Below are 14,172 nucleotides of genomic sequence, written 5' to 3' on the forward strand. Positions count from 1 at the left end.
TCAGCTTCTTCTTGCATCTTCTCACCTGAGACGGAAGTTGAGCCTCTCGCCTTGGGAAGAATGTTCTATAGAGTAATGAAGTTCACTTGGAGACATTTTTAGGAAGAGACGTAATAGTGGCAGCCCCTTGCAGATTAATTCCGACACTGCCAGGAGGCACCTGAAGACTAACAGGGAAGAGCAGAATTATCCTCATTCCCTCCAAAGCTGGGGTCAGGTCCAAAAACACTTTCTGCACCACTGATTTTTCTTGAGCTTTTGTGGCTCAGTTTGTGCCTGTGAAAGACTATTCATTGCTGTGGATTATGGCTTTTTCTTTTGTCCTATTTACTAACTGTCTGGAGAGTCGCTGTTGTGACTGGTGATTATCACCCTGGAGGAGCAAAGCTCGTGTGGCCCATGCCCAAGGCAGGTTAGTGTGCCTTAACAACTTTTATTAGCGAGCCGTCTCTGTTCCAGCCACAGGGAGTTATAAAATGAGATGCCTCCTTCACTTGTGCTCCAGGAGATGAGAGTGGGAGAGCACAAAGGTGGATAAAAAAGGCCCCTCTGTTATCCAGACCTTTCTTCCCCGAATAATAGAACCAGTAAATCAGCGGGATCTTGCTAAACAATCTGGCAACAACCAGCACACAGACCCACATTGAGGTCCTACCTGTGAAAGCAGTGTGGGAATGGTAAAGTGCTTTATAAGGGGTAGTGCAGACTATTTTTGCAAACAGTCGAAGGTCACTTGTTCACTGGGGTTCTGGGTACCTTAAACGTAAAGGGTAGACTTTCATCTATTTAGAGTTTCACTTATTCATTCATGTTTATTGAATTTCTACTGTTTTAAGCATTGTCTAGACCAGCGGTCAGCAAACTACAGCCAGCAAGTCAGATTTGACCTGCCACCTGTTTTCTTTTGTTTTGTTTTGCTGGGAGAGTTTCACCCTGAGTTAACATCTGTTGCCAATCTTCCTCTCTCTCTTTTTTCTTTTCCTCCCCCAAACCCAAGCACATAGTTGTATATTCTAGTTGTAGGTTCTTTTAGTTCTTCTATGTGAGCCGCTGCCCCAGCATGGCTACTGAGAGATGAGTGTGGGCTTCTGCACCCAGGAACCAAACCTGGGCCGCTGAAGCAGAGTGCACCCAACTTTAACCACAGGCCATCAGAGCTGGCCCTACCTCTTTTTTTATAACCAGGGAGCAAAGAATGGTTTTTACACTTTTATAAAAAGGTTGAAAAAGAATAATATTGGTATGTGAAAATTATTTGAAATTCAAATTTCAGTGTCCACGAAAAATGTTTTATTGCAACACGGCCACTCTTATTTGTTTATGCATTGTTTCTGGATGCACTCCTGCTACAACGACAGAGTTGAGTAGTTTCAACAGAAACTGTCTGGCCCACTGAGCCTAAAATATTTACTATCTGGCCCTTTATAGAAAAAGCTTTCAACTTCTGTTCTAGACACTGGAAACACAGCTATGCACAAGATAGACATAGCCCTTACATTTAGAGAGCTTACATCCATGTGCAACATCACTTTAAAGATGACCCCAGTGGGGCTCACCCTTGATCCTGGCTTTAGAAACATCAGGTTCTAATCAACTGAGCTAACCTTATATAATTTTAGCCAACATTAGCACAACCTTATGGAGTCTGATTATTTTTTTCATCAAATTAAATAAAATCTATTAATTAACTATGTTCGACTGCAAAGGTCTCTGCATTTAAGACATTAAACTAGTTAGGAAGCAAAATTTATTAAAAAATGAAAAAAGATTAATGGTAATGATACACACAATAGCTGCTTTTAACTTTTCAAAAGCCTTTTATTTGTGCTACCATATATGCTGCAGACTTCACGCGCTAAGAATTTAGGATGGAAAAGCTCACGTTGGACAGAGGAAGTAGGATGTGGCCCAAAACGATGGTCTTGATTTCCTCCTTCAATCCCAGGGGCCTAACAAGGTGTCTCTGAGGACGGAAGGTCAAGAAACTGCCTTTAGGGCTCTTTCCCATATTAGTGGTTTGGCAGAATTTCTGCCCTTATCTTCATGACCTGAACAGACAGCTTCCCTTGGGCTGGGGAAACAGGAAGACCAGGATTGGGAGCTCCTCATCCAGGCTGTGAGGTGGGCAGGGATCTACTCTCCCAAAGCAGGAATCAGCAAAAGCAAGACTGAGGGGGTAATAACTAATAGGAAAACTGGGTAGGCGGGTGGAAACTCTGATTTCTTAAAATGTAAGGAAGTCGGAAAGTCTGAGAGTCCTTTAGCTACCTTTCCAGCTTGTCTAGAACACCAAAGGATTACATCTTCCGCTGTACTATGAGCAACTATCATACCTGCCTGGCCCAGGATGTTGTTCAATAAAAAGTTCAATAAAAAAACACCTGAAAGAATGAAGGAAGGAAGTCAAGTCACACACCAACATTAATTGGAACGCTTAGAGTCTGGTGTGCTCTCAGGAATAGAAACGTATGGGTGTTTATTCATTCACTCATTCAATAAATATTTATTGAGTTTCTATTATATGCCAGGCACTGAAACCCATTTTATTTCAACAACTAAGAGTGCAAATCTTTCTAAAACGTCAGTGCCTGCTTCGTTGCTTCAAAAAGTATAATCAGGCGAGTGTCCACTATTGGACCCTGAAGAGGACTGAAGAGCATAGAGGATCTTTTTGACTTCCTGGTTATTATCCTGGCTACCATATTATTTTATTAGAAAATAATAAAGGTACTGTAGTGCTTAAGAAGGAACACTCTGTTATCAGACTGCCTGGGTTCAAATCCAGGCTTTGCCACTCATTAAAAAGGTGACGTTGGGTAAATCTTGCCTCAGTTTCTCTGTCTGTAAAACAGACAAATAATAATACCTACTGTGTATGGCTGTTGTGAAGATTAAATAAGCAAAGTACTTTGGTATATAAGAAGTCCTCATGGTGAATGGTAACTGTTTTTGTTATCGCGTAGGATTCAACCTAGAAAAGATTGAGAAGTTTGGACCGAACATACTGAGAACTTGAGGACATGCTCCAGCTCTTAGTCCTTCTGCCTTAATGCCATTTATAGTATGCATAGTGGAAAGAGCACAACCCCTTTATTTGCAGTTCAACATCTTTGACCACGCCCTTGCCTGAAAATGGAGATAGTGATAAAGTAGTCCCCCCTTCCCTCCGTTTCACTTTTCGTGGTTTCAGTTACCCTCAGTCAACCTTGGCGGAAAAATAGTAAATGAAAAATTCCAGAAATAAACAATTCCTAAGCTTTAAATTGCCTGCCATTCTGAGTAGCGTGATGAAATCTCGCCCCGTCTCACCCGGGACGTGAAACATCCTTTTGTCCAGCTTATCCACACTATAAACGCTACCCGTTAGTAACTTAGCAGTCCGCTCAGTTAACAGATCGACTGTCATGGTATCACAGTGCTTGCGTTCAAGTAACCCTTATTTTACTTAGTAAGGACCCCAAAGCACAGGAGTAGCGATGGCAATTTGGGTATGCCAAAGAGAAGCCGTAAAGTGCTTCTGTTAAGTGAAGACAAAGTTCTTGACTTAATAAGGAAAGAAAAAAAATTGTATGCTGATCTATGCTAAGATCTGTGGTGACTTTTGTTACAGTATATTCTTATAGTTGTTCTATTTTACCATTAGTTATTGTTAATTTCTTACTGTGCCTAACTGATAAATTAGACTTTATCATACGTGTGTATGTACAGGAAAAAACATGGGGTTTGGTACTATCTGCAGTTTCAGGCATCCACTGGGGGTCTTGGAACGCATCACCTGTGGATAAGAGGGGCTACTTTATCCTACTGATGGGGCTTTTGTGAGGATCACATGTGCCTGGAATTGAGTGAGCTCTCAATAAATATTACTAGCCTTCTGACAGAGTCAAATATGAGGAAGTAATTCCCTTTAATTAAGAGTGTTGATGAGTTGGGTTCTAGTTAATTGAACTGAAATATGTAAATCAACTTAATCGTGGACCAGCTCTGCCAGATAAACACCTAGCACCTGGTATTGTTTGGTTGAGTACCTTTATTTGTTTGATTTTGAAAAATTCTTTCTCCTTCTGTGGCTTCTTAACATTGCAGATCCCTCCAGTCAGCCTGCAAGCAGTTTGCATTTTCAGTTGAAAGAAAGATTTTCAGAAGGTTTTAGAAGATTCTAATTGTCGGACTTAGGATTGATTTAAATTAATTCAAGTCAGTTGCATACAGTGGAACAATGGGCTGATACCTCATCACTTCTTATTTATTTTTTAAATAAAAGGAGAAAAATGGGAAGTGTTCCAAATTGAGTCACAGGCCATGGTGAGGATTAAATGAGGAAACATTGTGGTCATTAGAGAGAGAGATACTGGATAGGAACTAAGGAATCCTCAGCGGTCACCTTTCACCATTTATTTCTTTTTGTGGAATGTCTTCCTAGCATAGCATGAGAGGAGAAGACAAACAGAAAGACATGTTAACGTTATGACAAATTAACGGTGAAATAAGGGTGGGCAGAATTGTGTGCATTGAGTAAGGTAGGGGTAAGAACACATTGAAATGAGACGGAATAAAGGAGGCTAAAGGGAGACTTTAGAACCTCGTCCAACGATAATTTCATGGAATTATACTGGTTGCATGTATCCTTATTTTGGTAATTATTATCATCCCACGGCCCTCAGCTTTAAACAGTGAGTTCTGTTGACACTTTGGTCTGGATAACTGTTGTGGGATCCTGTTCTCTGCATTGTAGAAGGTTTCGCAGCATCCCTGGCCCCTACCTACTAGATGCCAGCAGCACCTCATCTACCCCTGTCCTCCCAGTATGATAACCCAAAAAGTTTCCAGATCTTACCAAATGTTCCCTGGAGGACAAAATTACCCCCAGTTGAGAACCACTGCTTTGAAAGTATTTGTTTCAACTACTTTATGGGCCCCTGAGGCAACAACATCCCTCTTCGGTTGTGCTCCTTGGAAGGTCATTCCTCCAGTTAGTTTCTCTCCAGCACTGACCTGCTGAGCCACATTGGCAGCCAGGTGGAGACCTCCGCAAAGCAGGCTGGGTAAATCCCTGGTGCCCGGCTGCAACACCACATTTCTAAGTGTTGGGGACGCCTGGATTATTTTCCAAAGTAACGTGAATTTTGTCTCTAGTGGTCCTGGCTCCTCCTAAGTGAATACTATATGGGAATAATGACAACTCAATTCTGTTTGTGGAGCCCTTATTTACTATCTGACAACAAGCTAGGAGAAAGTCACACTTAGTTGAATATTAAAATAAAGGCTGTAGGTTATCCCTTCAAAAGAGTACCCCAGAATTATTATTTTAATATAAGCGTAACCACAAAAGGGGGCTGAGAAGCCCACAGTAGGAGGAGGTGAATTGCCAAGTGGCATTTTAGGGAAACAAAGGCTTTGCAAGATAAAAAACATCCATTTTCCTCTCCAGTTACAGGCTTAATGTTATTAATAACTCAGATGTCGTATTTACGCCATTATTGGCAGCATGCATACAATTTAAATATTTTAGCTTCCATTGTACAACTTGGTCTACATGACCGACCTTCAAGGGTCCCATTCATAAGGGATGAGGAGAGAAAACAATCAGCTACTTCATGCAAGCGCTGGCCGGCAGACTGAGTTTCACAGCCTTGTCGGACAAACCACGACACAGGGAACTCTTTGGAGCCTCTTGGAACATGGCAGGGTCGGGACAGAGAATGACGGGGGCGGGTGGCTTTCAGAGCCGCAAAAGGGCCAAGGCTTTTTTCTTTTTGAAAAAGAGATATCCCACCTTTGTTCCAAGGGAGAATGAAATACCCATTAAGACTGGTGACACTGGGAATTTAGTTTCTGCTGGGTTCCTTTTGTTGTGACTCCAGGGCAGAGGAGAGGAATCCGGAGGGACGAAGTTTCACGCCAAGATGAGAAAGAAAAAGAATTCCTTCTGAGGATTTTGTCTATTGTCTCCTCGAGAATAAATATTTATAGAGAAAGTTCAAGTGAAGGCTTTTACAATGGTCATGGCTTTAAGACTAAGCTTTTGAGAAAGGACATGTAAAACTATGCTTAAATGAAGGATGATCCAATTAGGCTTCCCAGGGAAAACCAAGAAACCTCAAGATAATTTCCTATCTAAAATCTAATTGTGTTCTCAAGTGGAATAGGAATACCACTCTGAATTATCCCAGATCCATAGACTGCAGCAAAAATGTACAGCCAAATTGGATTCTATTTTAAGTAATTAAGTTATTTCCCTTCACAGGATCTATAATTTGCCTTCAACAAATGTGATTTGCCTCAGAAAGATACGACAGTGCAGTTTTTCCTCCAAAATGGATTTTCTGTGCCAGAACCAATTATGAAAAGTTGACCAAATATTGCCTTAATTATATCCTGGTTATTATCTTTGAGTGCATGCCTGGAGTGCCCTGTTTGTGTTCCAAAGTGAGATAGGTATGACTACAACAGTTTAGAAATTATCTTTAAATGGAGACTGGACCTGAAATTTACTCAAGAGCCTGGGGCTTGCACAATGGTAGTGTAAATAGCTATGGGTGATGTTACATAAGACTCCAAAATCTTGTGCAAAATATGAGCAATGAGGAGCTTGCTTCAGTGGATCTCTTCTCTGAGCTCTAACAGCTCCAAGTTAACTTTTATCTGCTTGGCTGATCCCTTGAGGTGCTAGGTGTTGCAATAGAGTAAGAATAAGTGTTGAGATTTGCATAGAAGATATTGCAAGAGGAGTATTTCTGGCATGGTTAATTTTATGAAGAAAACATTCACTTTTGGCTTTATTTTCAATAACATTTCAGTTGACTTATGACCAGGTGTTCTGGGGAACAGCGGGTAATCGTTAAGAGCAAGGGATGGGCGATAAATGGAATCAGCTCCTGGTATGTCTCCTTGGAAGTGCAAAGTTATGGAAAGTCTCGGAACCTCAGTTCCCTTGTCTGTGAAAAGAGAGTGATGCTAACTACACTGAAGGATTAATGAGAAAAGGCTACAAGGCCTGGCACCACAGAGACCTTGATCATACACGGGATAGTAGTAGTAAAATCTACAACATGGTATTGCACATGTTTAAGCACATTAATCCTTCAGAAAGAGCTTTCACAGGAAAAAGTACTGCCTGGACACTTCGAAACTTCTATGAGTTGAAAGTGATTTAAGCATCAGAGTTTGAAGTCACATTGCCTGGTTTGAAATATTGGCTGTGCTACTTACCACGCGCCTTTGACCAAGTCACGTAGGCTTTCTGCGCCTCAGTTTCTTGCTGTGCAAAATGTAATCAGAGAACCAGAGCATATCATAGACTAGTCATAAGGGTTAAGTAAAATGTGACAACTAAAAATAGCTAGGACACGACCTGGCAGGCCATAAATGTATCTATTATTGTTATTTTTGACTTCGGCCAGGCAAAGGAATGTCAACGGAAATGACAACATAACACTAAGTAAGTTTATCACATACTTTTATTAACAACTTAATACAAGACTGTACATTACAGGCGCTGCTATCAACCCACTTCCGAAAACTGAAAAACGAGCATTTCTATACCACTTCAGGCTTTGGTTGTAAGTGCCAACTTTTACAGCGAAAGTCACATGGTGCATCCAAACAATTTTAAGAACAGGCAAAAGAAAATGTTCCACTGGAATGGAGAGATTATTTATGCACAAACAGCTGAGGATCGCTTCTAGCTTAAGTGATTCACTGTACACTCTGGAATGTTCAGTTCCCTTTTCTATGGTCCTACAGTCTGACATACAGCAACTAAGAACTTGTCCACAGGTCCTGCCTAGACGCTCATCAACGTGAAACAAAAAAATATATAAATAAGTCAATTAAACCTTACAAAAACTAAAGAAACACAAGAAAAAAATCCAACGGTCAACAAAAACTGTACAGTATTGGTCAGTCTTTTATATCTGAAAAAATGTGTAACAAAAAAAGTTCTTTAATGTCGAAAAGTCTTTTACATCAGCGTTAGCTGGAGTGAAAACTTGAAGACTCAGACTCAGTTGAAACAGAAGAATGTCCACCCCGCTTGCCCTTGGAGAGGATCTTGAGGCTGGAGCCTCTGCTCACAGAGGTGAGTGCATGCTGGGCAGAGGTTTTAAATTTGGCTCCAAGGAAGGCATAGAGGATGGGATTCAGGCAACAGTGGAAAAAGGCTAGGGCCTCGGTGATAGAAATCCACTTGTGCACAGTGCTCTCAAACTCACATCCTCGCTGGATGATTTCCAGGAGGATGAAGGAGTCGATGCTGATCCCAATGTAGTAGGGCAGCCAGCAGGCGAAGAAAGCCAGGATGAGGATAACGGTGGTCTTTAGGGCCTTGCGTTTCTGGTAGCCCTTGGAGTGGGAGAGCTTGGAGATGATAACGCAATAGCAGGATAGGATGACGATGCCTGGCAGGATAAGGCCAACCATTATGTGCTGAAACTGGAACACCACCAACCACAAGTCACTGGGGTAGAAACGGTCACAGATATACCTCCCATCCCCCTCCCTGACGTTGGCAAAGATGAAGTCGGGAATAGTCAGCAGAAGAGCAGGTATCCAGACACCAACATAGACCACTTTTTCAGCCAACAGCTTCCTTGGCTTCTGACTGTTGGTGGCGTGGACGATAGCCAGGTACCGGTCCAGACTGATGAAGGCCAGGATGAGGACACTGCTGTAGAGGTTGACTGTGTAGATGACATGAACCGCCTTGCACAGGAACTTCCCAAAGTACCAGTTTGCCACAGCATCAACTGCCCAGAAGGGAAGGGTGAGGACAAAGAGGAGGTCTGCCACCGACAGGTGCAGCCTGTACTTGTCCGTCATGCTTCTCAGTTTCTTCTGGTAACCCATGACCAGGATGACCAATCCATTGCCCACTATGCCAGTCAGGAAGATGATGAAGTAGACAGTGGGCAGGAAGATCTGGTTGAAATGGGCATTCTCCTCCCGGAAGCAGGGCTCTTTCAGGGAGTCATAATCCCCAGAGCCCACGTCATCCTCCGTGTAGTTATCTGAAGTGTAAATCTGCAAAGAGGCAAGGTAATGGACATTCACTTTCAAGTTCAGCAAGTATTCCCCAAGTGCAAAAACACGTTTCTGATATTTTAAAAAGGCAATTTATAAAACCCAAATCCTGCTCTGGCTAAAGTACTGGGGAAGGGCCTGAGAATTATTATAGAATCCTCCACCCTCCTCCCCACCTTCCCCCATAGTCACTTCATTATCCCGTTTTAGTAGAAACAATTACAAAATTCTTTGTTTAGAACAAAAGGGCCTGAGACTCTGAGGGTTTCAAAGTCACATCTCTGCTAACTCTTCTGCGGCTCACTAGAGGGAAGAAAAAAACCAAACCACAACACAAAGACGCCACTCCTAGGCAGCGAGGAGTGAGGGGGAGGGAGTGAGAGGGAGGTGGTGAGGGCGTGGAATCTCCAGTTCTGAGGAGCGGGGATTAAGTTTCCGAATGAAGATTCGCCAGAAAGGGAAGAGGGGAGGAAGGACCACCGAGGGATGGCAAAGACTGTTACTCTCCTAAGGCACAAAACATTGTTTTCCCCATGCTGTCTAAACACAAACCATTCTGTACTTCAAGCAACATGTAGTGGGGAAGGAGATTGGAGCGTGGAAGCCAAGGGCCTTTGGTGCTTGGGGTATTGGGCGGTGCGGGGGGAGGAGGCGTCAGAAGAGGGTTAACCCCCCCACCCCCACCCCAGCTGGCGCTCCTCAGGGGCATGAGTCTCTTTTGCCATGCCCTTGTTTATCACTTGGCGCGTTTGGGTCGTTAGGGAGCGCAGCATTTTCCAGGGAGGGGAAGGTCACGGGGTCTGCACTCGTGGTCCTCGCCCCAAGTTTCATTTCCTCACTCTACCGGGTCTCTTCCCACCCCACTACTGGTGCAGTTAATGGGTCGGAGGTCTGCAGCTGCAAGTTTCCAGGCGGAGGGCGCGTGGGGAGCAGCGTGGTCCAGCTCCGAGCCTCCGCCGCCGCCTACCACGCCCACGCCGGTGGCCCGCGCGCAGCGGCTCCCGGGGCTCGGCCCGCCGCACGCGAGGCTGTCCCGCAGGATGCTGGCGAGAGACTGGGCGGCTCCCCGCGAGCGCCTTTGAATTGCGCGCCGCTGGGGGAAACGATGAGCCTCCCTACTACGGGGTTTTCAAAAGGCTTCAGGAAACCACCGACGGTTAAACGGCGCAATTGGGCTGGGTGAGAGCCAAACGGTCTTCCCACTTGCACCTGCCTGTCTGCGCCGCAGCGACCCGCAGCCCAGGTGCCCTCTCAACCCTCACTCCACCACCAGTTCCCGCCGCGCACACCTCGGGGTGCTGCCGCGCGGTGACTGCTTATATTCCTTCGACCTCTGCACGACCCCAAACTCCCGAACCCCGGGGTCCATTCGCGGCGCATGGGACGCTCGTGAGGTCTCTCTCTCAATCCCAAGCGCTGCTCCCAGCTACGGCTAGCACTCAGACCCCTCGGGCGAGCGGCATGGTGGGTCCGACCGCCTTTCCCGCCCTCTGCTCCCTGTGCCCGGGTACTGGCACAGCTGTACCGGCCGCGCAGAGTTTAACTAACACGCGCCCAACGGCCAAGAGTGGTCCCCAAGCGCCTTTGCCCGAAGTTAGCCAGGAGCGCGGTCTGCCTCTGGGAACTCAGCCCGGGCGCGCGGCCCTCCGCCTCTAACTTCAGATCATGTAATTCGCTCCAAAGAAATCACTGCTCCGCCGAGAAAGAGATCCACGGTCTGAGTCCCGGGGTAGTGCGCACGCCTTCTCTGCGCTTGTGCACAGAATGTTCTCACGTTTGCAAACAGCGTGCAAGCCTAGCGCGCACCGCAAGACTCAGAGGGGAGACACATGCAGCCACCGAAACGGTCGTTCCAATCTTTTCTCCTCTATTTACAGAGAAAAAGATTCCAGTGCTACCCCCCATGTAGCCAAGCACACGAACAGTCCTTTCCACGCCCCCTCTCCAAGACACGGACACCTCCAATATTCTGGTAGCTTCTGCACGCTCGGAGAGTGGTTGCGCTCTAAGTTCGTGTGTTTATACATTTAAGAAAAAACAGGTTGAGACTGGACTTACACGGAACCCGTCCATGGTAACCGCTCGCTCTCCAGCCGCGACGGCTATCGGAGCACTCAAGTCCTCGGAGTCACTTTGCTACCTGCTGCTGCAGCCAACAAACTGAACTTTCCAGTGGAAGCTGGACTTTTATAAAAACACGCTCTGTGGGCGGCGCATGCGCTGCGCGGGTGGGCGGGCGGGACTGGGCGGAGGAAGGTCGGGGGCGGAGGGAGATGGGAGATGGAGGAGGGGGGAGGGGGGGGCTGTTGCGGGGTGGCAGACGACGGGGAGGAGTCGTCTCGGTTGGGACGAGCCCTTGGCGGCCAGGTTGGGATAAGCCTGGGAAGTCCCTGAGCGGCTGTTTCCCTTGCTGTCGTCTCGTGAGTCTCCGGCAACTCGGACGCGTTCCCCAACTTGGGAAAGCTAGACGCGCCTGCAGAGAGGAGGGAAGCTCGGACGACCGACGCGTCCCCGTGTGGCGCATCCATCCTTGCTCACGTGGATGGAATTCCAGACCCAGGAATGCTACAAAGGAAAACACTGAGGCCCAGAGAGGAGAAGTGACTTGCCTGAGTAGCCCAACCAGTAGGCGGCAATGCTGGAGCTGGGTCTAACATCTGACTCCAGTCCGTGCTCTTTCAGCAGATGCAGTCTATTCAGAAAAGAAAATAAGTAACGATCCTTTTTTTTTTTTTTTTTAAGAGCACAACTGTATATAGCTATACATGCACATCCACAGTAATAGCATCAGGGTCAGGTGTAGACAATCAGGAAACGCTTTCAGAAGATAGGATGATGTGGCATAATTCTGGAGGGGGACCGTGATAGAGAAGTAGATGTGTATTCCAGGGTAACCAATTAGTGAATAGCACTTTAAAAAATTAATTTTTTTAGTATTATAAAATAATTTTATATTTAAATATTAATTAAAATAATTTTATTATAAATATATTTGCTTTATTATAAATTTAGCGTAGCACCTTTTGTAACAGATTACAAGGTACTCGCACAGAATTACTCATTCATTCTCGCTACACCTTGCAGGTTTTACCATTACAGGGATGCATTTAGTCAACAGATATTTACTGCGTGCCGCGCACGGTTCTAGGCGCTGGGATACAGCAGTGAGCCAGAGAGCAAGGGCCCCAGGCGGAGGAAAAGGAAGCAGGCCCTCCGAGATGAAATGCCTGGGTTGGTCCCGGATTCCACGCCGGGCTTGAACCGAGATCTTCGGGTCCCACATCCGGCGTCTTCCACGACTCCATGTGAGGACAAGCGTTGGCACCGCTAAGAAATTAGGTTGAAGAGGCGGGCGGGGTGGAGTCGGGGTGGGAGCCCGACGTTTAAAGGAGTCCCAGACGGGCTGGTGTTCGCTGTGGACGCCCAGACAGTGCTTTCCAGCCTCGCGCCACTTCCCGCCGGCGCGGAGCCTGGGTGGGGCTGAGAAATAGTGCGACCGCAGGAGCGGTGACCGCAGGGGTGACAGCAGGGACCGAAGTGCGAGCACCAGCGGGCGAGAGCGATGATTCCGCTGCGGCAGGGATCCCAGATTCCCCCACCCTGAGACGGTCTCATGAAGAGGACTTACCCAGGCTGGACCCTAAACACCACGCCCCCTTTCTTCCAGATAAAACTTTTCAGCCTGGAGGATGCCAGAGGTGGTTCGGAGGCTGGAAGCCTTTTCTGAACAGAGCACGATGTTTCCCTTTTGTCTGGGTCCCTTTCCTAATGTTTGTCGATGACAGTCCTCATCTACTGAAAGCTGATGCTGGGGTCAGGAGGTGGGGCTCTCAGAAACTGTCAATTTAGGACACAATAATGACTAGATAAAATCAATCATAATATGACATTATGTAGAATTTTAAAGAAACTTTAAAAGGCACTTTTAGTTTTATAAAATCATTAATAAAACTTCAGGATCCTCACATTTTCATAAACTCGGTAGGAGGGGCGTTCTATCTGTTAAAGGACTGGAATTTCAGACAGGTTCCATGACTCGCTTTTTATGAAGCTTGGTAGTGGCAGAATCGATATATTTTCACCCAGAATGTCAGCTGCATTGTACCTTGAAACTCTTCTCTTCACAAAGGCTAAAACCTGAAAGGTGGAATCTCACAAACCTGCCCGAAAGAGGAGAGAGGATAAATCCAGAGTAAAATGATTTGCACAATAAATATTTGTTGGTTGTTTGCAGACAAAAGAAATCGCCTTCCTTAATCAGAGGACTCCTTGAGATCCTTTTAGTTGTATCTGCTAAAAGGAAGCAGATAATTCATAGAACAATGAAATGCTGTTTGGTGACTATCAAATTAGGCAAAAAACTTTCTTTTCAAAGATAATATTCCGTCTCACGATTTGATAAGACCAGCTGTCTCTCCCTGTGGCTGGTGGGAATGTGGGTTGGAAAGCAACTTTGTCTGTATTCAGCAGGAACCCTAGAACAGTAATTCTATAGAAACTTATCCTAAGGAAACAGGATTTATGTCACAGAGGTACTCATGGAAGCATTATGTATAATAGTGAAATGTCTGAACAGCCCTAAATGTCCACAGTTAGTGGAATAGTTGAGAAGATTTTGGTACATCTGCATGTGGATTTCCATGTGGTTATTGCAAATGATGTTTGTGAAGAATTTTTAATGACATGGGGAAATGCTTGCGAAAAATTAGGTGCAAAAAGCAGGATTCAAAACTGTGTATGTAGTGTGATGTCAGTTGTGCTGAAATATGTGTTAGGAATTGATTAGAAGGAAAACTGAAATGTTTATAGGAGTTTTCATGGAGTACAGAATTATATTTGGTTTTTAGTTTCTCCCTTGCATTTTTCTGTGCTTTCCAAATTTTCTATAATAGACATGATTTTCATGTTCAGAAAAAAAGTCAATAAATATGTTAAAAAAGAAAACAGAATGCCTCCCTTCTCATACCTTTCCACTTCCTAAAGTATTCATTAGATATGATGACTTTTTCCATAATAGTCCTCCTTTCCTCTTTCCAGGGAATGACGTCCCTTTGTTTTGCCCTGCCTCAACTGCTTTTCTCAACTACTCCATGATGTTCTGAAAAACAAAACAAAACAAAGAGCTGGGATCACACAGTGAGGATCTGCACC

At 45.2% G+C, this 14,172-nt stretch overlaps 1 protein-coding gene across 1 annotated transcript; it reads right to left on the bottom strand.

Annotated features, from left to right (window-relative positions):
* Nucleotides 1–7,442: 7,442 nt before the first annotated feature.
* LOC124233806 (C-X-C chemokine receptor type 4) lies at nt 7,443–11,184 on the bottom strand. Its single transcript, XM_046651025.1, has 2 exons — nt 11,080–11,184; nt 7,443–9,021 (listed from the first exon to the last, which is right to left on the bottom strand). The coding sequence occupies exons 1-2, from the start codon at nt 11,092–11,094 to the stop codon at nt 7,975–7,977; spliced, it is 1,062 nt and encodes a 353-aa protein (XP_046506981.1). The 5' UTR covers nt 11,095–11,184; the 3' UTR covers nt 7,443–7,974.
* Between the last annotated feature and the right edge of the window lie 2,988 nt (nt 11,185–14,172).

Source organism: Equus quagga, unplaced genomic scaffold (genome assembly GCF_021613505.1).
Source record: "Equus quagga isolate Etosha38 unplaced genomic scaffold, UCLA_HA_Equagga_1.0 251_RagTag, whole genome shotgun sequence".
Taxonomy (NCBI): Eukaryota; Metazoa; Chordata; class Mammalia; order Perissodactyla; family Equidae; genus Equus; species Equus quagga.